This window comes from Lichenostomus cassidix, chromosome Z (genome assembly GCF_008360975.1).
Source record: "Lichenostomus cassidix isolate B80296 chromosome Z, HeHo_3.0, whole genome shotgun sequence".
Taxonomy (NCBI): Eukaryota; Metazoa; Chordata; class Aves; order Passeriformes; family Meliphagidae; genus Lichenostomus; species Lichenostomus cassidix.
Window position 1 is genome coordinate 15,279,770 of NC_139511.1, and position 24,789 is coordinate 15,304,558.

Sequence of the window (24,789 nt, forward strand, 5' to 3'; positions counted from 1 at the left end):
ACATTAGACCTGAAGTACCCTTTGAAAACTTCATCTACTGAGTCACTTTTTCCAAAGTGAGAATGTCAATCTCATCATCAGTATGACTAGTTAATGCAGCCATTTTAGTGTTTTCTTGTAATCTAGACACCTATTACTAAATAAAGTCTGGGCCACTGTTAATTAGGCCTGAAATGGAAGTAGCAGCTGAAACGAAAAAGGCTGCCAATCCATTGTGCATTCTCAGAAGACAGTTCACAAAAAAATCACTCTTTATTGTGAGTTAAATCGTAAATACTCTTTTCCAAGGACAGTTCAGACAAGTGACACATTCTTGCAGGTAACAGCCTCGGGTTCTTTGCTCATCAGATGTTAGAGAGACAATAAGAAATATTTTTTAAAACAGGCTTTCAAAAGGCTAAGAGTCACTTTTTGGAATTCCCACAAAATTAACTATGTTAGCCCTCCTCTTAACCTAAGATCTGTAAAAATGTGCGTTGGTGATAAGCCTCTCCTTGCAAACCCTGTTTGTTCAGCTGTAGGGATGCAGCAATCTCCAGTGGAACCCACCATGCTTGTTCCTCAGCCTCTCCCAGAGAGATGCTGAGGAAAGCAGCCTGGCTCCCTGCCTGCTCGAGCAAACTGGCTCCATTTCAGTGTAGCACATCCTGTGCAGTGGGTGGAGGAGGCATGTATGAAGCTTTCCATTCCAGAGGCAGGCTGTGTAGGTTTTCTGTCCCTTCTTTTTTTTCTTGTTTCTGTTTCTGTTAACACAGCTAGTATTGAAAATACACCAAGGGAAATGCATTAAGTTGCAAGGACAATACAGAGTTTTGTTTTCTTGTACTTAAAAAAAAATATATGTATTGAGGTCCAATTCCCTTCAGAGTCACAAGAAGATTATGATGCAGATTGGTAATAAAATCACTACTCATTTTATTGGATCTAACAACTGGCCCTGAGAGCTGAGGGAAAAGGGAATCTGGAGGCCAAGGGAGGGGAAAAAATCTGGCAAAAATAATTCTTACTTACCTGTTCCACAACTGGTGCATTTGTTAGGTTCACTTCCACTGCAGTCCAGGCAGGTATGATGGCACAAATGACATTGCTGTTTGAATTCAAACTTTCCTCTGGGGCATTGTACAACACAGTAGCCATCATCAAAGACTCTTTTAAAGAAGACAGAGGCATAATTACAAATTTAGCTACCACTTGGTCTTTAAACCAAAAGGAAACTAAAAAGAAACTTGATATACTCTTCTCTCACTCTATTTCCAAGTCTTTGAACTTTAATGCTTCACTTTCCTGAACTTATTAATAGTATTTACCATATGAAAAGTGTTTTGAACCTGAATCTTAGGCTTCAAAGATTATTTTTCTCTGAAATATTTTTGGTGATTGTGATATAAGGTGTCCTTATACCACAATCCCTGCAGTGGCCCCATGTGTCTGAAAAAGAAAAACAATAATTCTTCTTTCTCTGTGAAGGAATAACCCATTTGTTTTACTTTTCAGATTGCCTTTGAAAAGTACTATGGCATCAGTAGTACAATCTTATACAATTAGTCAAATATCTATCTGAATATTTGCCTTTAGGAGTTGTATTTTTAGACTTACATGCTGTCGTGACTTAGGAATGGTATTTACTGATTTAGTTTTCCGACTGAAACACTCCAAACCATGTTCAACTGTCTGTCCTCCCTCCCCCTCCTCTGCTGGGGATGGAGAGGAGAATTGGATGTACAAAAGGTAAAGATCACAGGCTGAGATAAGAACAATTTATTTGAAACAGTAAAGAAATAAGAAAATTATGTGTAACATCAACAGTATCAATAACAGAGCATACAACATCTGAACAATTCCTGTGCCAGGGCTCACAACTGCACTGCAGGGAGCCCCTGGGAATACCTGATTGTGCCAGGCCTGGAAAGGGACCCTCTTCCCCCAGACCTGCAACTAACAGAGAGGTAATATAGAATAACCTCCAAGCCCTAGCCATGCCCCTCCTGACTACTGCAGAAATTAACTCTATCCTGACTGGAACCAGGTCATGTATCTGTCTGTAAGTATGTAGCAGTTTGGCTGCTGAATGTTCTCCTTTTGCTGGATAATTTAATATTTCCTAAAGAATCCTTTTGTGTGATGAAAACTTATGGTCCATTTTTCACTGCTGCTTAATGTCTGCTGGTTTAGTCTGCTTGGGAAAAAAAGATAAATGCTTCAATTTATGCATTATTCATGGACTATTAAAGAATATACAGCAAGCTAGCTAGATATTGACAGTGGTTTTGCTCATAAGAAAATAAGAAAGGAGAGAATGTAATCCTCCATGCTCAACTGCTTTGACCACTTTGGTATCTGAGGACTTGGGATTCAGTTAGTAGAGAAGTTGAGCATCATTTTGGCTGTTAGCACAGACTCTGAGTACACCTAGGCAACAAAAGGCTTTCATTATATTAACACAGTGCATGTTGTCCTGGAGTCAACAAATGGCATTGGAGAATATCTGCAATAAGTCTTCATAAATTTTGAGTTACTATGATAATTTTCAGATTTATTCTGAAAGAAAAGAAGAAATGTGACAGAGGTACTGGAGGTAGCTGGACTATGCTTATATGGCATGCAAACATTACTAATTCAAGTACATGTGCTAGCTCCAATGATAGACATCCTTACAAGCAGCTCACATAGTGGTAAAGCACATTTTTCTTGCTCTTTGTTATGTTACCCCTAATGGGAAACACCTGGTCAGATCTTGTCACTACCTTTAGTTAAAACTGTAAACAGCTGGAAAAGAAATTTTGTGATAACCAATTTGTCTGGATAAAAAACTACAATTCCATCTTTTTCTCTTTAAAAGAACCAAAACCAACAAAATAAAACAAAAATGAACAGGTAGCAGTATTTTCATTTATCAAATGATCTGACAGTGATTTTATTATGAAATAAATTGGCATCTATGCTGAATATCCATAAGGAACTCTTTAGCCTCTGTGCAAGGTTTTTCTTTATTATTATTTCTTTTACTACAGACTGTTCCATTTAATATTACTTTTTTGTAGCAGCTTTCATAATGTGAGGAAGGCTCTCAGAAAGCTTTTTGAAACCTTAGACAGAAAAATTAAAAATTGTTAGAGAATTTATAAACAGGGGTTGCAGCATCCTTCCAAATGATCACAGAGACCTCATTACTGCAAAGACCTTGGTGGTTTCACATAATGATGCTTGGTTCCTTTTTTTGCTTTGTAAATATCCCTGTGTTAACCTCACAACATAGGTTGCAAGGAAGGAAGAGACAATCTAATTTAAATGCCATTGTAAATCAGAGAAATCCACTCTACAGTCCAAAATTCTACCCAGATTTCCTCTGCTCTCATTTACGATGTAACACAATTTAATAATGTTTCCTTGCTTACAAATTTGTTTGGACTCCATTGGTCCTGGTATGTCTTTCAATGGCATAGTCATGTAATAGATTTTTCAGGGCAAACAGTAGAATTGCTTAGGGATTTTTTTTCCATGCCTTAGAAGATCTGATCCTGTTTTCATAGCAGTGGAAATGTCAGCTGGCTACAACACACTCCAATGCCACAGAACCAGAGATATTTGTGTGAGAACATAGCTATGGGTAGGATGTGTGTTTGAAACCCTGAGTCTCCTGGATTAGGTGTGAGATGACCTAAACATAAACCTCTGATTTGCAAAGTCCTGTGGAAAAGCTTCTTTCTAGTTCTGTTCACCCCTCATGACAGGTTAGAAAGATCAGCCTAAGTCATAACACCTCAGTTAGGGAATGACATTGAGGTGCTATGAATGTCTCCCCAAATTAACCTCAGCATGCATATTCATGCCTTGTGCCAAGCTCTGGGGCTGTGCACAGCTACAGATGCCCCAGATTCTTGTCATTAAAAGTGTCAGTAGTGATTCCAGCAATTATGATTTAGAAAAGATGACAATGAAAGAAAGTCTATTTTACATATAAAAAGGAATTTTTCTTTATCTGTGGGAATCATGCTGCTAAACATAAACTGCTTGTGTAGCCAACTCTCTTGTTTACATAAAAATTGTTTTCTCAAGTGTTCTGGATTTTTTTTGCTCTAAACAGTTCTTGCTTCCTTAGTCTCTGCAAGCTAATGCTAAATACAATACAGCCACTTCTCCAGATGATGATGTGAGATCTTTATACTGCACTGTGCTAGGATACAATTACCTTGTGAGTGGGCAGCTGATGCAGTTGTCTGACTCAGGTCCAATGCATTTCTGACAGGAAGTGTCACACAACTGGCATTCTTGGGAATCATCAAGATATTCCCCTGGTAGAAAAAAAAAGAGGTTTATTTCAGATCATCATCTCACAATTAAAAAAAAAAAAAAAAAGAAAAAAAAAGAAAAGAAAAAAAAAAAAGCACCAAGCTTTCCAGGCTGGAAAATATAATGACAAAAGGGAATTGCATCTATTTTTAATTACTGAAACTAGCACATTTCCCTGTGGCATCAAGAAACAACCACTGGGTCCCTTGGGGAACTAGGATACCCAGACTTATTAGTTTCTAGTCATTATAATTTTGTTTGTTTGCTTGTTTGTTTAATAATTTTTTCTTCTCCATGTGAATTTGACAAAGAGTGATTTTTGTTGTTTTTGTTAATGTTATTTATTTTGCATCAGTTGAAGTAATGAGACTCTTAAGATTCACAAGTTACATCAAAACTAGTGCTGCTGAGGAGTATTCACTGTGTAATGACTTTTGGTGCTGCTGAAATGTGAGCCTGATTGCAAGCTGCAGCAGGAAGGGTTTGCTGTCATGGGTGTGGATATGTCACTTGAGGAGATGGACTGGAGCAACCTTCCATCAGCCAGAGACCTGTTGGTGCTTCCCAAAACTCTAGCCATAGCATATTTTGTCTCCCTTCCAAACTGCTGATGGAAGACTTCCTACCCAAAAGATCTAGGCTTTCACCTATGCTGGATCAAAGATTGGTGCCAAAGTGCATATTTGGACTTGAAAAAAAATTATTTTACGTGGAGTTCTACCTTAAAACTGAGATAAAGATATAAACAGTTCCAGGTCATGAATACAGGAGTACTAATGTGCTGCTGAAGTCCAAAGTTTGCTTCTTTATCTACTGAATATTATTTCAAACAATGGTACGAAGTTGTAAGCTGCATGCTTGATAACTCTTAGGGCAGAAATAGTAATTTGGTAGTTAGTGTGAATTCTTTATCTGTGTGCAGTGAATTGACATATCACACAGTTTTATAAAGCTCAGGATTGGGTCTTTTATGTCAGTTTGTTTTGGGAAAATTTATTGTAACTGAGTCTATATATTTAGGGAATTGGCTGTTCCTTCGTTCTTGAGTAATGGAAGAGGCTGGGCAAAAAAGTCCTATATAATACATAAAACCTGCAGTTTCTATGGATACTTCAATATCAAGCAACTCTTTCCACTTGCATTGCCGCTGGAAAATCCAGATCTGGCAAATATAGTGAACTTTAGGAATCAAAATACAAATATGGAATGACTTGGGTTTGGCTCTCACTTGCAATGAGTTCCTTACGTTTGAAGAGCAAAGGCACCATATAAGCAACCACTTGTACCAATTTAAAATTATGCAGGAAAGAAAAATTTTCTAAAATACTGCAAATTATGTTCTCTGTCCGTTGTGTTTTCAACTGTTGTGTTTTTACATATAAAACTGTATTAACAAATTTTATAATAATTGAAACCTCTGGTATGAGATATGAGCTAAGACTTTTTACATGTTTAAGGGGATGGGAACAGTATAGCTATAAAGGCAACCTGACTGGAACACCTAGCCAACTGTGGGTGAAACCTACAGTACCCAAAATGTAGGCAAAGATATAATTTTCATTTTGTAATTCTTTGTGTGTCTTCTGAAGAGAAGAAAAAAGTAAAAGGCAAGCCAAAAGCCAGTGACAGGACCGCATAAACCATGAAGACAGTGCTCCTCAGAGGTTGTTCTGGGATCAGTGCTAGCTGGGAAAAACTTTAGAACTGGGAGAAAATGAAGAGTCTCATTATGAGATCAGGGAAACAAAAGTCTTTGTATGCATACATGTTCACACATTTTTATAGTTCTTATTATCCAGAAAGCATTTTGTATGCATCTATATCTATATCTCTACATATCTGTGTATCTATTTCCATGCATTTATGTAATCCCTTGCATGCCCCCTTCCCAGTATAAAAAATTAACCCTGTCCTGGCTGAAACTAAGGCAAATTTGATACATATACACATACATCTATAATATATATATATACACAGACACACACACAGATGCACGTATTTGGACAATAATACAACCATGAAAAAATGCAGTATCTGGAAAGATTTATTGTTGCACGTCTTGTGCTTCAGTGTTTTATAGTATTCTTTTTACATCACTCAGAAATCTGTTAAGGTGACTTTATTACATAACTGCTTTTCTGATATTGTATAGTGATATGTATTAGAAAACTTTTATGTTTCTCTAGTCTCTCACTTTATTTGCCCACACTATTTGCATGTTATCCTGTGGGCTTATCCACTGTACCTGAGCTACTAATTCATACACCTCAGCTATGCCTGATTAAATCCTTCCCATGTGGTAGAAGTGCTTAGTTTTTAAAGGTTTTAGTTATTTCTGTGTTACGCCTTTCATTGGAAGTGGTGTAATTCATTTCAGCTGTTATTGGAATAGTGCCAGGAGACCAGTTCTGTGGCTCTGAACTGAAGCATTTTAAAGAATACTATTACAAGAATGTGCACAAGAAAATACTTACATGCTGGGCCCTCTGAATTGCAAATCACATCTAGAACTGCAGATCTGACAGGTTAACAAAATAGTTTTTGCTGGATATTCGAAGAGTTAACACTGAAATTCAAAAAGGAAGATTTTTAAACTATTCCACAGGGCAGTTGAACCATCTGCCAGAATTCCTTGTGAGCAATGTATTTCTTTACAAATCTCACTAGATAAATACAGGCTGCCAAAGCCTCAACCCTATTTTTTTCTCTTTTTGTGTATTAAAATTCTTTATCTGTCCAACATACTTAATAGAGGAATACTCTCAGCAATGTGTCTTCCCTTAGCTTGCAAAAAGGCAATGATCATCAGTTACTTTGGATCATTTCATATTTATCATTATGTGTCAATTATGTTACCTTGTCACCTGGTTTAAAAACATTTGTCACTTTGTTCAAAAAAAAGGAACTGGAGATATTGTAGAAATAATGATATGTTAAGAGACATGATTCTGCACAATGGGAAGATTTTAATGTATAATTTTTATGTCCATAGTTAAGAATGTTTAACTCCACATTTGGGCCACATCAGCTTTCAGGCTGTGCCTTTATTGGCATACAAAACCCCTACACTTAATGCTCAGTTCCTATCAGCTCATATGATGCATTTTTAAATGAGATAAGAGCTCTTATCTGCCATTAAGGAGGTAGAAACCTAAGCTGCAATAAGGTAATCAAATTAGTTTGCAATGGCAAACTAGAAGCTGTCTCTCCTGAGTCCCAGTCTGGTGCACTGTCACAGTTGCCAAGTCATTCTATGTCTTTGCATAACCAGCATCCAGTGTACTTTGTCACTTGTTCTCTCTTGCCTTCCAAAACCTGTGCCATTCATTGACAGCACATGGTATTTCAGGAGATCAGTTAGATGGGGGTGTGAATATCCTTGTCAGTTATGTATGGATGTATGGACTTGCATGTACTGGCTGTCATAAATCTTTTTCTCTTGTCCCTTTGTGAGACTTAGTCACTGCAAATCATGTGTCACTTCCTCACTTCTTTGGATAAAAACATCACTTTATCTAATTTTAAAATTCTCTTTATCTTCAATGGCATTGCCACAATCTCTTTTCCTTAAAATCAATGTAAAAAATCATCTTATTGCTTCCATTTGGCTTGCTTAGTTCAATGGGAATCTGAATATGGATTTCATACTTGGGTTTTTTATATGGAATCTTGCAGATTATAAAGGTTTGACAAAGCAGATAAACAAAAACTGCTCAGAATTGCTTTTCATCCATCAGCTGCAAGAACTGAAATAAGTTGGTCTTAGGGAGCTCTCTGCTTTTTCTCATGTTTGGCCGTGACACATTTATTTTGTCTGGCTTGTGGGATCAGCTCCTTGAGTTCTCTGAAGAAACATTTATTCAAAAAGCTTAAGTACATAACTGAAACTAACTTGCATATTACAATCCATGTAAATTCACCCTGAGGATTCTTTTTAAAGTTACTCCTTTTCTTAGCCCAAGGTCTCAGTGTCTGATAGACTACAGCTCCCTGAAAGAAATCTTGCCATAATGTCCATGTTGTAACATTTCCAAGATGAAGACATTTCCTTTACCCTCAGATTTGGCAGCTGTACAAAAATTGCATCTGGTTTCCAATTATTTGTCTAGCTTTGGTTTTCAGTCTCCTTCTAATTACACAATGACCAAATTTCTGTCTCCCTGTTTAGATGTGCAGAAGGGACAAAGAAGTTACTCTTCATGGACAAAACTTTTGGTAATTATGATCTGAGGTGATGAGAGGGATTCAGGATTGGAAGTCCTCTTTTCAAAAGTGCTCTAGGCAGTGACAAATGAGAAAGCTGAAAATAGGATATTGATTCCTAAGCCACTAAATCTCCCTCTTCTGCCAAGGGGCACAGCAGAACCTTGAAAGGGATTGAACATCTCTTCCCTGGACAGCTGTGTGCTGAGTGTGATATAATGCTTTTAGAATGAAAAGACCCTTTGTTGCAGGATTAGGTGAGATCACACAGAGAGACTCAGGTTAGCTGTAATCATGACAGTCAGGAGTGAGGAAATTGCCTTTATCAGACTCTTCTATCTTACACAGCCCTCTATGCTTTTCCCTGTAGAATAAAAACATTCACATTAGCCAAAGCTGGTTATTTATTTCTAACACAAAGGGATTTTCCTTTCCCTTTATAATGTGTACTTCTCCCCCCATTTCTACATAGTATTAATACAATTGTTAGAAACCCATTGAAGAGCCAGACCCCTCAGTGGTACTTAGGGGGTATAAACAGACCCCAGAAGGACATTTCTTAGCATTTTAAATATCGCCTTGAAATCTCAATTTCTATGATTTTTTGAGGCATTTAAAAAATTTGCTTTAAAACTCTGTTTGTATTAATTATGCAGATGCCTGGAAGCAAAAGCTGGCAGGGTTCATGGCTTCTCACTTGCCTGTGTGAGGACCTATGCCAGAGCCTGGCAAAGTATTCTGCTGCTCACCTGGAGCCTGAAATTTGACAGGCCCACAACAAAGGTGGAAGGGAAATGGAACAATCTCTATGGATCTGTATCTAAATACTACAGCATTCGCAAAATGTTACACTTGCAATGGAAAAAAATATGCTTTAGCCTATTACTTGAGCTTTCCAATTGGATATATTCCTCTTTTACATTGTCAAGCCGCCCATTCTTCATGAAAATCTGTAGGTAAGAATCTTCTAAAGGGCAGGGGAACAGAGACACCTGAACCCTGCTGAAAATTATCTAATAGTGCTGGTAGTACTGCTTTGGAAAGCTAGGTAGCTGCTTGTGAAATACAAAAAAAACAAACGTGGAAGCTGACAGTATGCTTTGAGTAAAGCTGATGCTATTAGCAAATGGAGTACATTAAAGAGAAAATCATTCAATGCTGGAGGAAAACACACATGAAAGGCAACCAAGGTAACCCAGCGTGTCTCTCTCCTCTATTATATAGCAAGCAGTATGTACCTTGTACATACAGAGCCTTCCCTGACCATGGCAGGATCTCTGTAGTCTGATTTGAATAGACATAAACCTGAAGTGGGAAGAGCTGGATGTTTTGGGGCAGTATTTCAGTATTTCACCCATCTTAAGCTGAGAGACTCTTGCACAGACTGCTTGTACTGGACATCTTCAACTTAATCAGGTTAAGAACAGAGATCTGCTGATAACTGGGCAGATTTTAGCAGGCCAACTATTGTCTCAACAAGATGTAGCAACATAGATTTGTACTGTTAATCAAATGCAATTTCTGTTTAATTTGCAGAGATCAAGACATATTAAAGCCTGAAAGAAACTATTAAGGCCAAAAAGATGCAAGATCCTCCTTGGAAATAAGGAGCAGATCAACTTAAATCTTTTAATGAGTGGTATGAAGGTCTAAATTTTATTCCCATCTGTAACTGTTCAACCTCCTCAACACACTTACACCACTGTTTTTCCCTTGCTTAAAATCTTCCCTGGTTCGTGATCTCAGCTATAAGCACCTCTGGATCAGAACAGTGATTTTTTTTTTCATGATTACAAATTTCATTCCCTTTAACAATCACATATTCCATGTTGAAGGTGTAGAAATGAGTAAATGATACAGCTCTTCTAATTAATATATAGCTGGAAAGAGTGTCTTTGTGACACTGTTTGGCAATGGGAGCTCATTTTGAATCCTCCTTTCAGCCTTGGCATTGAAAGTGTTCATAGAGGCTGTGCTAAAGGCAGTCACAGCAAGGCCAACATTTTCACAACTTCATTTTGGTACAGCCTTGCTCTTCTAGTAAGAAAAGGGGCTACTTTATTGGGGAATGAATATTTATTTTTGGGTTTTATGCAGTGGCATTGCATAGAATGGTCTATTAAAATAGTCATGAGCACTATAGATGACAGCAACCTTATCTGTGGGGATTGGCAACCAGGTGCTAGGCTTTCCTTCCAACCCACATTTCAGAGAACATCTGTAGGCATCAGGAGGGCAGGCCAAGGACAATTGTAAATGGAGAAGTTATGCAGTATTATCTGAATTATAATTAAATCACATTAGTCATGCTTCTAGTGAACATTCAGTGTTACTATTGAATTTGCATGATAGAGCCATTAATTCTCCTTGGGTAAACAAGTACTCACTGCTTGTCAGTGTTCTGGCTTCTCACCCCCAGGCTGATTCAAAAAATGGGTGGTTAATCACCTCATTGCTTTCTACAGTGTTTTGTGATGGAGTATTTTTTGCTTTGAAAAGTGTTGCTGGTTTCCCAGAAGACCTTCAGCAAATCCATCCCCCAAACACTCAGAAAAACTAACAGATGGCTGTACAAGGGTCATTCTAATCTTCCTTGGTCATCTTTGGCAGCAAATACATGAGCTGCTCCTGTATTTGCTGCCAAAACCAAAATAGACCAGCCTTCGGTGCAGTGCAAAGAGGCCGCATTTGTTACTTACTGGGACTATTTTTTAAAAATTCTCAGAACTTCCTCCCCATAGTATGTTTTCCTTTGACTACAATTCCCATTCTAGAAGAGGAAATGGTCTCAGTTTTTATGCCTTTTAAATTGCTTTTTAATTCAGAAAGGAAGTCCTCCAGGATAACTTCAACCATAGCTCTGCTCTTAACTCTGTGGTGATGTCTGCTATACTTGCACAGCAGGTGAACATTATTGCAGTCTCTCTGGCTTTATCCTGAGGATTTCAGAACAGTTTTTTTTAGCAAGACCTCATGTTACTGTGCTCTGAGACATCACAGAATGTCGGAGGCCTTTGACAGATCCAAATCCTCTGTGCTCACTGGTGTGGAACCAGTGATGGAAATGTGGGTGTTGGTTGCACTTCCATTGGTTGGATGCAATACTGAAGTTCAGAGCCTTAGTTTGTTCTTAGGGACTCTCCACTCACAACTCTTTAGTTCTTTCTAATGAAGAGGATTTAAGCCCCAGCAGAGTATCATGACAGGTAGTAGTAAATAACAAGACATTCATCTATTTCAATAAAAAATAGAAATCTCCCATAATAGTTTAAATAAGACATGTAATTCAAATTACGTCAAACAGAAATGGGGGTTTTTTCCTGCTACAGAAAATACTCATCAACCCCCTTTTTTTTCACTTATTGAAACTCCCTATCCTGAGCAAGGTCATGCAAGTTGTTGTGTATCAGTTTCTTTTTGATGAAAACTCGACTAGGACTTTTCTCTGTATGCTGTAAAACTTTTTTAATGCTTGCTTAAAATATCTTGCACAAACATCTAATGGCAGAACTTTTTTTGGTTCATTCTGCACCAATGAAGGACAATGGCATATCCAGTATAAATATAAGGCATTGTAATGGATCATAGATAAGTTATTGTTCAGTGAGTTGCACTGCAAATAAAAAGCTTTGACTCATACAAACAATCTCTTACATGTATTTACAGGAATGTTGAATTTATAATAGGCCTTCTTACAATCATTCAGTTCATTAAATATACTCATTAAAAATAACGGATGGCTATTAAGAGGATTAACTTGGTCATTAACAGTTGTAACTTGTATTTAGTGATGGGTAGATAGCTCTAGTGCTTCTGCATATAGGTTTTCTCATTCCTCTGTCAAACCTCTCACTATCTGACAATCACATTATCTAATGTGGAACAAGCAGCAGCCTGCTATCACACAACAAATTCAGTTGCAAGGATTGCTGAGGAACTTGACATGACATTGGAAAGATACAATCACAGTAGAAGCTGGAGTAGCCTAAAGTCTCACAGGGAAATCTTTACTAGAAAACAGTGTGCTTCACAGAGAAGTTTGCAAAGCCTCCCCAGAAAGAGGCAGGGAGTGCCAGTGGATACAGGTGGGTGTGCAGGCAGGGGCTAAGCCAGGAGCCACAAGAGCTACTGGTCAGAAGTGTAAGGTTTCCACTGACCTGTTCTGGCATCTGATCCTACAGTACTGGTGAGTGGCTGAGGTGGAGATCTGCAACTAAAAAAGGAGTAAGGCCGGAACTCCAATACAGAAATGGAAACATAAAATGACATCCCCTCAAAACAGGCATGATGTTATGCACCTTTGGGGCACGGTAAAATTTTTAGCATGTATGATTTTTTTTCTTTCTTTTTTTCACCATAGCTGTCTTTATTAAAAAACCTCTGAGACTTTTAGTACAGGAAAAGTCTAAATATGTGTCCAGTTTGCGAGCAAATCAAGGATTCTCCTACAGAAATATGAATTGGAAAATACCATGCTCCAACTACAATGGCATCTTCAATTTGTCATTGCTTTTTGACTTGTGGTATAAACAAAATGAAAGCAATGAACAGATTTAAACTGATTTCCCAACAGTCTTTCCCAACACAGGCAAAAATACTGTTTTGTTCATACTTAGTAGCTTCTCATCCTTCTGAAAAGGTCTGTATCCATTCTGCATGTCATCAGCACTGTCAAATACTGAACACTCCAAACTACCCATTGTTGAATCAGAGAGGAAGGATCAATCACCTAAGAAAACTCTGCAGCTGGGAACAAACTAGTTTCTTTCAGCTGCAATCCTGTTGCTGCAGTGATCCTGTAGTACAAGTACTAGCTACAGGCTGCTTACAAATTTTGCTTGTGTCTGCCAACAGCTATTAAGGCATGACAAATAAAAGTTCTGGTTTTCAGCCTAAAACTCAGACATATGCTAACCTGTCTGCTCATCTGGAAGATGAAGGTGAGGTGGGAGCTGAAACAAGCAGCTCTTCATACAGCACTCAACAAACAATTGCTAAGAATGTGCTATCCCACATATGCTTGCTTTTGGGGACTGATAGGGAAACTGTGAGAATGATGACTAACTCCTTGTTTTGAAAACAGGTCAGTGACAACGACATGTCTAAGGTGGAAAAGTGGTGGGATTTTTTTCTGGAAATTCTTTACACGGCCTCAAATGTACTTAAAATGCTATCTCAATATATGACTTCTTGGACAAGCTGCCATTTTGCTCTCTGCACAGGCTGTGGGACTAAGTGGTAAATGAACAAGAGCATCAGCTAACGCCAGTGAAGGACCTCAGCCTGCAGGGGTTACAAATGAGGCCACACAGAACCCTTTTGGCCTGGCAAGGACAGAGGAGCTGCTGTTGCCAAGGGGCACTCTGTGGCTGTGATCTGAGGTGTCCTGGATGGGAGCACTGGCAGACACCACATGTGCATGGTCACTCTGTATGACTGCGAAGATGAAAGCTTCCTTTCCTAACTGTCTGAGCCAATAGCCAGTTACAAATTTTGCTTTTTAGTTGTAAACACACAACAGATTAGACCTATCATAAACTCTTAGAGATCAGAGGAAGTCAACATTTTTAACCACTAGGGTTCAGACATGGCTCTTCTGTTACCACACAAAAGGTGAACTCCACATAAAACAGGTATTTCTGCAATCATAAATTCCATCACTTACACTAAAAAAAGTCTGTTATAAAATTAAATACCCTGGTATCTGAGTGCTCTATACCACAGAGCTACCTATGCCCTTCAACAAAGATGTTTAACACATGGATCAACATGTTTTTCCAGACCAAAAGAACAGGAATTTAGGTTAATTTAATAGAAAAAATAAAATATGGAATAACATTGATTTTGGCCGATATCAATTACAACAGAACTACCCTATTTTACAAATAACAACTGAACATTTTACACATGTACAGTATTTCTTTCAGTAAAAATGGATTTTGTTATAACAATGTGTCAGTTTTTTAAAGAAAAAAAAGTTATTAATTTCTTCTCTATAATAGTGTTAGAGACATTTGTAAGTATCCAAACAGATTCTTTACAATCCATTACATAATTAAATCTCAATAGTGAATATATATTTATATATAACATATATAATATTAACTTAAACTTTGAAAGCATTATGTTCTATTTAAACACGCTATACTGAGAAATGAGGCAGTAACAGACTAGTAGTTAAACTAGCACAAATTTGAATGTTTATCAGGAAATTCGTAATGGGCACCAAAGGAGCTTGACTACCCTCTGTCATACTGAACCAGGCTGTAATAAGTTTTTCTGCTCTCTGCTAAAGAGGACATTACCTCTAAAGGTTTGTATTCATTTGTTTGTAAAACATCCATAGTCATTTTTGATCCCCTTTATTTTCCAAGATTTGCATGCTTAAAAAGCTGCAATCCATTTTCTGTTTGTACATCCTGGAAAGCTTACTAAGAAAGACACTTTGTATGTTTTAAGTACTATCCCCAGTAAACAGTACCTTTGAAGTTCAATTTTCTGTTTTCTGTGAAATGACTGTCTTTTGAACACTATGCTGCGTGAAGCTAAAGTAGATAAATTAAATATAAATTTGTACTGGCAGCCATGTGCCTGGGTAGGAAAAGAGCGAGGCTGGGGCCACTTCTCTTAACACTCAGGACCATTTTACAATGAGGTAACTCCACTGGCCTCAGCAGGTCTATTCCTGCTGAAATTTCTATTGTGAGCAGTTAAAAGCAGATTCAGGCCCATCACAACACCAAGAGAACCACTGATTTATTGCCCTATATGCAATTATTCCTGGAGGTGTATTTGGCATAATTATAAATCCAGTCCTGTAAACACATCCTGTCATATATAGTCACACTGGCATTTATACATGGGCACTATGAAATAGTTCCACATATCTGTATGATAATATCCCCTTTTTAAATGAACATTACAAGACAACAATAATTTATGAATACTTCTTACATGTTAGCAATGTTTTCTGACTTCTGAGCATATACATTACTCTCACTTATGCAAATCAAGAGAAGTAGTATATTCTAAATTTGTCCACTACAGGAACAATGGGTTTTTTATGTTTATTTGAAATAGCTTTGACAATTTAAAAAAATAAAATAAAAATCCTAGCATATCTGTTAATAAGCCACCTGTCTAAAATGAAATCTATATGACCAAAACCACATTTTGGGCAAACATATATACATACCGCATGTGATACAAAAAATAGCATACAGCAGAGGAAGTAAGAAAGAAATGTGTGCAGAAATGTTCATTTTCTGTATTTTAAAATAATGTTACAAAAGGGGAGGAACTTAGTCCTGCACTAATGATGTTTCTGATCCCCTCAGGAACTCAAGTTCCCCCTGTCAATACATACAGCACAAAAAAAGACTAATACAAATTTTTTTGTATTGTTTAGTTTTAATCCATGTAAACTTGTGTTGTATTCTTGAAACACTCTTTGAAGTGAAAAGAAGCAGGAAAGAAGGGAAGAAAAAGGAGGACCTCCAAAAAACAGGAATAATCCTAAGGTTGACAAGAATCAAATCAAGAGTTAAATGTTAATTTTGGCATCAAATGCTTTGGTCACACAATACTGACTCTGTGATCCTGGATGCTCAGCTCTAGACACCCAGTTATGAAAGGTAGGCGTGTTGTAGTTTTTCCATTTAAGTTCCAACAAACAGTTCACCATCTCCCCAGACAAAGAGTGGGGAGAGGGAGAAAGGTGGCTTGCTTTCTTTTTCTTTTTTTTTTCCTTTTTCAGTAATATGGATTAATCTGTAAGTCTGCAGGAGGAGGAGGATGCTGGGAGGTGCCAGTTCACCCCTTTTGTTTACATGTTCTGCAACACAATTGCTGAAGCACTTTCCTCTGGCAGAGATTGTTCTTTTTCACCAGCATACAGAATCCTCCCTCGGCCCAGGACTCTTCCGTGGCTTCCAGAGGGTAGCAGCAAGGGAAGAAGGGAGGTTGAAGGTTTGGAGAGCACGGCGAGTACAATGGAGGAAGGTTTAATTGGTCAGACATGCAGATTTGGTTGAAGAGACCATTCAGGAGCAGGTAGCAAGTAGGAAATTTGGTCCATCAAAAGGAATTTCAGTCAACAGCGTTTTTTGGTTTTTTTTTTTTTTCAGGAAGAGATATTGTGTAGTCCGACAGGGAATGATTGGTATCCATTTATGAAAAGGAAAAAAAAAGATTAGAAAGAGAATAATTAGAATACAGTGATATTTACAGCAAAGGTATTCAATCTCAATTTTTATGAATTAAAAGAAAAAACAATCAAACCACAGAAAAAGAGTAAAACATTCTCAACAGAGATTCAAATCCTGTAGAGTGAGTTGATTGGAAGGCACTGAAATGAGACCTTCTCTGCTTTGTAAATTAACTGGAAAAAAAAACCCAAACCCTTCTGGACTTTCCTAGATACCTTAGGCTGCTGAGAACACGTGCTGTGTGGTGTGACCAGCATGGTGCACTGCAGTTGCCTGAAGGACTGCACATCAATTGTTGCCCTTTCATGAGAGCTGCATTTGGAAGAATGGTGGAGACAGTACTGAGATGGGGTGTCCTCACTCTTGGGCAACTGCATGTGTATGTGATTGAGGTTGCCAGCATACAAATGAAGATGGGTTTATCCAGCCATAATAAAGACCAAACTGGTATCTCAAATGTTTGCACTGCAGAAATCTACCGCAATATTATATTGAGACTGTGGTTACCAATATTCTTAGCATTACACTTCTTCATTTGTCTATCTGTATATGTCCACTTCTGGATCTGCTTTAGACAATGACTCTTCCAATGTCCAGACATTGAAAGGTCTCATGACTAGCTTAGCACTATCTGCATTGTAACTTTACAATGGACAGGATACGTTTCAAAGTTTGGAAGCCTATATTCCAATAGTAAGGGCATAGATCCACACAAACAAGATTCACACCTGTGTTCTTTCTTTGTTCTTTTTTTATGTCTTCTTTAACTCTTAGTAAATCCAATGGAAATAAGCTGGAGCCAGGAGTCATTGTTAGCTTTTACTATATCTGATGTCAGATATCTTCCTGGACTTTGTTCTGATATTATTTTCCTGTTGGATTGCACTTGTTGGGCTCTGTTTACAAATAATTCATATGTTAATATTTTTAGGGAAGCACAATGTTATCTAAGTGTCTCTGTAATTGTGACATTTAAAAGGAATTAATATTAGTGAATAATTAAGCCAATCGTATGCAACAAGAACGCTATCTTGGTTGCCACAGAGAATTTGGAGGAGGTTCAGATCTCCACCTTAAATTGCATGCTCCCTATTTCAGAATTCTTTTTTTCTCACTATCCTTTCACACGAGTCAAACACTTGTGTGCAGGCACTTGGACTCATTTTTACTTACCAGCATTTTCACAGTTTAAAGTGGCGAGACAGATAAATGTAGTTCTATTAATAGTACTCCAGGGTCCTCATAAAAAAACTGTTGAAAGCAATGGCTTTTGAAAAAATGCTAAGAAAGGAAAAGTAGGTTGTTGGCAAGGGGAAAAACTATTTTAGGAAAATTCAGGTAAAGTGGATGTGACTGATCTTGCTAATGCATGTGAATGTGAATTTCTCCTTTTCATACACCTGAAAAATTTAAAGAGTAACGTAGATGTTACTGTAAGAGGAAAAACAGACCAAATGAGCCTGACACATGTAAAAGAAGAAGCTGTCAGTGATAAAAGGATCTCTTCAGAGACTTGCACTCACCATCCTTGCACACTGTTCCAACGACACAGACACCAGAGTCTAGGTTATAGCCGCTCGGACAGCTCGTACAGTTCCTGTCTCCTTGGCCACTGCAATCCAAACAGCTGGCATCACATCTGAAACACAATGCCAAGAGTTGGTCTTCTGGCCTCACCAATTGCAAAGGACTTGTTTGCTGTTTCTAGGGCTATCAGGTACTATAATATTACTAGTACTAATTATGATAATAAATAATTGACTACTCCTGCAACTCAGTTCTGCTTCTTTCCATCAGCAACTTTCTATTCAAACTTTTTTACGAAATAGCTCCACTATCCTAGTGCTTTGGAACTATACAGAAGTAATTGGCAAAAGTATCAAGCTGATGATGCATACATGCACCAGAAAGGCACAAACTAAAGATACAGGATAGAAATGACTGACCTGATGTCCAGTCTTTTCATCTCACTCCACCCATCTCACTCCATCCTGTTTACGTTATCTTTTGATTGTCTTTTTGTGTGGAATACACTGAAACTCAGGGTGATTCCCTTCCTGCCCTGAACTCAGATCTGAGTCAATAATAAATGATTCCAAAGGGCAAAAATTGATATTTGTTTAACAAAGAATGGAACAGAAAAAAATGTTCCTTCCTTGCACAGCACAGCTTTGTCCAAGATTTACACAGCCATTTGTACACTTGAGTTAGGTTAAGTTATTCTGGACAGCAGTTTAGAAATATACCTGTGCTATGTTTGTGAATATGAAGTGGAAGAACTGAAATGGCCTTTACAATTAACCTGCAATGAAAAACTCATAGTTTGATTATTTTTGTTTGCTATTAAGAAATGCAGATTCTCTGTCAGATTTATAAATTTTACACTTCTGTGCAAATATACTTACACTCTCACTGCAGGCTGTTTTAAAGTGTGAAGGTCACACATATATACCAGAAAAATACTTTTATAATATCTGTATGAATATAAATATAAATATAAATATAAATATAAATATAAATATAAATAATATAATAAGAAAGCCTTTCCTTATATGCTTAGCATGCAATATTTTTTTTGTATTTTTTGAAGTCAATAGTGTTTTATCTTCTAATAAGTATTATCATTTTCAACGCAGTAATAGCTAATATACTGCCAAATATCAGATATATTAGCCACTGATCATACCTTTTGCAGCTTTTGTATCCACTTTCAGTGGAGTGATCAAGGTAATAACCACTGCTACAGGACTGCACACATCTTCCATCTTCCATAAAATAACCCTGTGTGCAGTTTATACAGGCATCTGCTCCAGCACCTTAGTCCAAAGAGAAATTGTTAGAAGGTAGGTACATTGTTAGAATAAATGGCTACATAATTTCAGTGTATCATTTTCTGAAATAAATGACTGTAGTTCTAAAGCTCCCACAAAATCTGAAAAAAGTCATTATTCTATCCCTGGAAGAAAATGGATGGCATTACTGGAAATTATAATAAGCTCTACTAAAGTGTAAAAAAAAAGAAAAAAAAAAAAGGGAGAAAAGAGAGAGAAAAAAAGAAAAAGAAAAACAAAGAAAAAGAAAAAGAAAAAGAGAAAAAAAAGAAAAAGGAAAAGGAAAAGGAAAAGGAAAAGAAAAAGAAAAAGAAAAAGAAAAAGAAAAAGAAAAAGAAAAAGAAAAAGAAAAAGAAAAAGAAAAAGAAAAAGAAAAAGAAAAAGAAAAAGGAAAAAGAGAAAAAGAAAAAGAAAAAGAAAAAGAAAAAGAAAAAGAAAAAGAAAAAGAAAAAGAAAAAGAAAAAAGAAAAAAGAAAAAAGAAGGAATATATGAATCCTTTCAATTAAAAACCTAGATTTCCATGCTAGCTGAAAGAAGTTTGCCCCGTATAAACTGTATTAAAAAGCTAGTAAATAATGAAGGATTCACATGTAAACAATCATGCTATACATTAACTCTGATACAGTGGAATAAAATTCATTGAAATCATAAAGGAGTGAAAATTAAGCAGACAAATGTCAGTGGGGTACCTGCACATGTTGCACAGGAACGGTGGCATGGTTCACATTCTCTGCCACTGTGGTATTTTCCTTCTTCACAGCGGATAGCACATCTGGTGCCCTGCAAACTATAGTAAAGAGGAAAAAAAGCACAAGGCAGATAACGGCAATGCAGGACAACAAGACTGTGCGCAAACCAGTAATTCTGTTTTAATCAAGAAACAACCCATATATTAGGATTCATCAGCTTCCTTCACCAGTCCTATTTTATAAATTTAGGGACACCAATCATTTAAAGTGGGAATGAAAAGCAGTTTTGCCCATGGTGAAATACAGAAGCTGTTTACAAACTCTTTGTAAATACTACCAAGTAACAGGGGACAGACAAAAAATTAACAATGACAAACAGCACTAAAAATTCAGGCATGTATAATGCAATTATCCACAAGGAATTTGGCACAGGGTCAGGATTAAAAAAAATGCTAAGAGACTGAATGCCAGTTCTGTGTGGCTTGTGAGATTTGTCTAGATTACAGCTGGAGGTATTCTGCCTGCAGGCACTTTTGAGAGAGCACACAAAAATGTGAGTAATAGGGGAAAAAGATACAGTATAAAAAGTCACATTTTCATGCATTCCTCAAAGTAGCTATTTACTGCTTTCCTATTTTAAGGTGCCTACAGCAGTTCATTGGGGGTTGTTTGTTTGTTTGTTTGTTTTGAATTATTTATTCTTTAAACTTGGACTTCTCTGCCATGTTTACCATCTTCTGTGGAACCCCAGCATTCATCCAATTTAACACATTCTCTAAAAATGCTCTTCATATCTGGGGTTCAACACTCTGAGTGCTAACCATGTTTTTACAGATCGGATCCAGCAAATGTCAGGTAAGCTCAGCACCACTGGAAATTTTCAAGAGTGTATCCAGTCTCGGTTTAGAAAATAAACTAGCAATTCAACAATATTCCTGTTTTTCTGCTTTCTTCCTCAGTGACACATCTCAAAGAGCTTTACAAGGCACACAGCATTATCATGTTTTTACAGATGGGAAAACAATTTGCCCAAGTTTATTTAATGGGCCAGTAATGGAGCAGTTCTGGAATCCATGTCTCTCAAGATCCACTCAAGGAAGGCCCTGCTTATTGATAACTCTGCCAAGAAAATGCAGACAGTTTTGAACAGCTATAGAATATGAAATGCATGTCCTGAAAGGCTCCATTTATCTCGTACACCTACACATTTTAAAAAAATGTTAGAAAGAATTACTCTCCATTTGCTAATGTTGCCCAAGAAAACATGAAGGTTAGGTTTTAAATTTTTTTTAATAGTTCAATCTCAGTAAAGGAATTCAACTATTGATTTTCTAGAAGCAAACATTCAGCTTTTACTAAGAGATGAAAATCCACTTTGTTGGAACATGTAACCTCAGTGTCAAAACGTTAACACAATACTTGCATTCAAAAGAATCCCTACAGATACTGAATACTGACTTCATATTCTTTTGCAGCATTAAGCCAGCATACAGTTGTCATGAATATTGTAAAATTTTTGATCTTTGCTACTTGGATCAAAAGGTCATTCATTTATAAAGGAGCCTGAAATGTGTGCTGCTGCTTTGTATGTTTTACCTATAATTTTCAACAATAAATTCCCCCATGAAGAAAAAATCTCCACCGCTGTTTAAAATATATGAACACTGTACTGTAATAGAATGGAGCCTCAGGAAAGTGAGATAAGTGAATGACTGGACACCTGAAGATATGCAATAAAAATAAGAAAATAATTTCTAACTACCACATGAATGATTCAGAAAGATTAATATGATTCATTAGCTGTACTTCTAAAATAATCCTTGACTGACATAGTGTAGGTCAAAAATTGAAGAAGCCAGCTTTACACGACTGTGGCTTTTACGTAAGACAAAATGAAAGGCATTCTAAAAATCTGTTGCTAGCCAAACTGGCACAAAGGAACACAAGAAAATATATTACGGATTAGACAGCATTGGAACAGATAAAATGAGGACCATGCAAGGCTCAATAGCTGTCTGATGTTCTTCATTGTGTATCCACAGCCTTGTATACCTCTTCAGATACTACATTTACAGACTTCCATAATTTCCTTACCTTAGGCCATGTCTGCATTCTGTGCAGATTTGGAAATCAATACAGGTCTTGCAGTTTTCGCTACATTTTCGACAAATAATCTTATCTACAAAAAAAGAAAAAAAAAAAAGAAAAAAAAAGAAAACAGCCCAGAAAATCTTGGTCAGTTTTGTTTGCTAAAATTGTATGAATATATTATTGCATGACTTACTGCTTTCTAGTTTGACATCAACATCAAGCTAGACTAAGATAGCTAAATTCTACCTATCACTAGCTTTTTCCATCAAATATCAAATGGCTTACAGTGTTTCTACACATTAAAAGTTATAGTTGAACCCTGAGAAAAATATGTTTTGAGGCCATTAGAAATTTTCATAAGCATTTAAAATTCACATTCACTATTTATAATAAGGACTTAAGGCATCTTCTCATATAGCAGTGATATGCACTAATGATTGTGTTCCTGGGACTGTCCTGCAATCTTACCCCTTCCATGAAAGCAGTCTGTCCTGGCTTCCTGATTTGGTGCAGAAAGAGACATGTGCATAAATAGGTCTGATCTTAATGAAGTAAATACATAAATTACCCAACACCTGCCATTTTATCTCTAGAGATTCCTTCTTTAAGAAATGTCTCTCTCTCTTCAGCCCTGCTGTCTTTGGACATGCAGTGACACATACCCTTCTGAGAAGAAAAACTTTGTTTTCGCATTTAATCCTAAATTTTCATCTATCCATCTTAATTGTGAGGAAAGGAGTTCTCTTTACTATAGTTCTCACACAGTGAAAATGAAGAATGAAGAATTAAGGTAGGACCTGTTTTTACTAATTTTGAAAAATAAACACACAGCTTCATGCTGGAGAAAACAAAAGTTTAGGTACCTAGATGAACAAAGGTCCTGAGCACGTATTTATCTTGTAAGGAGTGTCTAAAGATAACAGAAGTCAATGCAGTTATAAGCACGTTTCAGTATATGTCTAAGTATTTTTGTTAGCCAAAGCTGAAAATTAAACATGGACAGTCTACTTGGCAATCACAGGAGGAAGCTGAAGGCAAGTACCTGTCATGGCTGACAATTACTGCTCCTGGGCAGTCACATCACTCTGTAGGTGCTCAGGTCTGCCAGAAACATTATTTTACATCTGAAGAACCTATTTTTCTGAGAGTTCTGGTCCCCTGGCCATGGCTGATTTCTCAGCTCTCTCTTCTAGTGCCATATAATTTGAATTTGGCTGGATTGGGAATCCCCCATGAATGGTCATAATGTAGGTGCTATCTGTCCCTTTCCCAAGCAGTGATAACCTGTTCTGTCCTTAAGCTGACTTGCTCTTGAGCTGCCCTAGTTCTGCTACTGTTACTCCCAGCCACCCCCAGCTGAAAAGACATCCTGCAATAAGTACAATTTTTAGAATAAAGGAAGATTTTTCAGGACATTCTTGATCATGCTTGGCAACAATTTAATAAAAGGAACAGGATAAGAGATAGATGCATCAACATACACTCTTCCTGCTCATAAGCATTCCAGCAACCTCCCCAGATCAAACTCTGTAGCCCAAAATACAAAACCAACACAAAATACTAACTCTTATCCAGGTAAAACCCATCAGGGCAGGTGGTAATACAGCTATGGGTTACTTCATTCAGGTAGTAGCCAGATTTACAGGTCATGCACTGGTCATTATGGCCTCCAAAACAGGTTTCACAATTGGGTGAGCATTTTTTACATCGTTTCTTGTCTGCATTGTAGTGACCAGGTGGGCAGGTCGAAACACAGATCCTGCAGACAGCAGGGAAGAGAAGGCAGAATTGTTAATGAAATAACCTGCCACCACATTCCTGGACCATGACTGCAAAGCAGAAGTATTTCTCAGCATTGTTGCTTTTCTAATGATAATGTTTTTACAAAGATATAACCCTTCAAAGCACTGTGTAAAGCTGACTCTCTTGTATTTATGTCCCTACAGCATATGCTATCTCACTAGCAAATATCTTGTCAGACAGTCTACACTATAATTTTTGACCATCCACATTTTTTCCTACCTTGTTCGCTTAACTACAGAAGCTGTAGTAGTTTTGAGAGTCTCTCTCTATATATAGATAGATAGAGAGATATAGATATATATGTAAACACACACAGAGCCTCTTATAGCGACAAAAAAAAGAAAAAAGAGGTGGGGATATAATCACAGAAGGGTTTTTCAAAGCTGTACTTCAAACTCTGATTAGCTAGGGTTTGGGGTTTTTTTAACTCTTAAGAATACTTTTCAATTTCAATAGAAAATGAATTATCCATGACTGCAATGAAGAAAAAAGTAAAAATATGCACTAAGAAATCAATGAAGTAAAGTTTTTTCGCCTTGTCTTACCTTGTGTTGTTCTTAGATTTGTAGTAATAGTGCAGACAATCAGTACAATGATCTGGTCCTGGCCCATCACATCCTACTTTACTGCATTCTGGATTGCAGGGACCTGTAATAAAAACAGAATACAGAAGG

General features: G+C 37.1%; 1 protein-coding gene across 4 annotated transcripts in view; it reads right to left on the reverse strand.

Moving 5' to 3' along the window:
* Positions 1-24,789, reverse strand: part of PCSK5 (proprotein convertase subtilisin/kexin type 5) — a 225,291-nt gene that overhangs the window by 37,615 nt on the left and 162,887 nt on the right. For 3 of the 4 annotated variants that reach the window (XM_085042105.1, XM_085042107.1, XM_085042106.1), the window contains exons 15-22: positions 24,661-24,763; positions 23,878-24,071; positions 22,316-22,400; positions 20,222-20,319; positions 19,387-19,516; positions 18,224-18,339; positions 4,190-4,292; positions 1,012-1,148 (exon numbers count right to left, since the gene is read on the reverse strand). In XM_085042105.1, the coding sequence (XP_084898231.1) occupies positions 1,012-1,148; positions 4,190-4,292; positions 18,224-18,339; positions 19,387-19,516; positions 20,222-20,319; positions 22,316-22,400; positions 23,878-24,071; positions 24,661-24,763 (966 nt within the window). Of the gene's footprint in view, positions 1-1,011; positions 1,149-4,189; positions 4,293-14,265; positions 16,422-18,223; positions 18,340-19,386; positions 19,517-20,221; positions 20,320-22,315; positions 22,401-23,877; positions 24,072-24,660; positions 24,764-24,789 lie in introns of those variants that run through there. The other variant, XM_085042109.1, reaches the window with a different exon arrangement.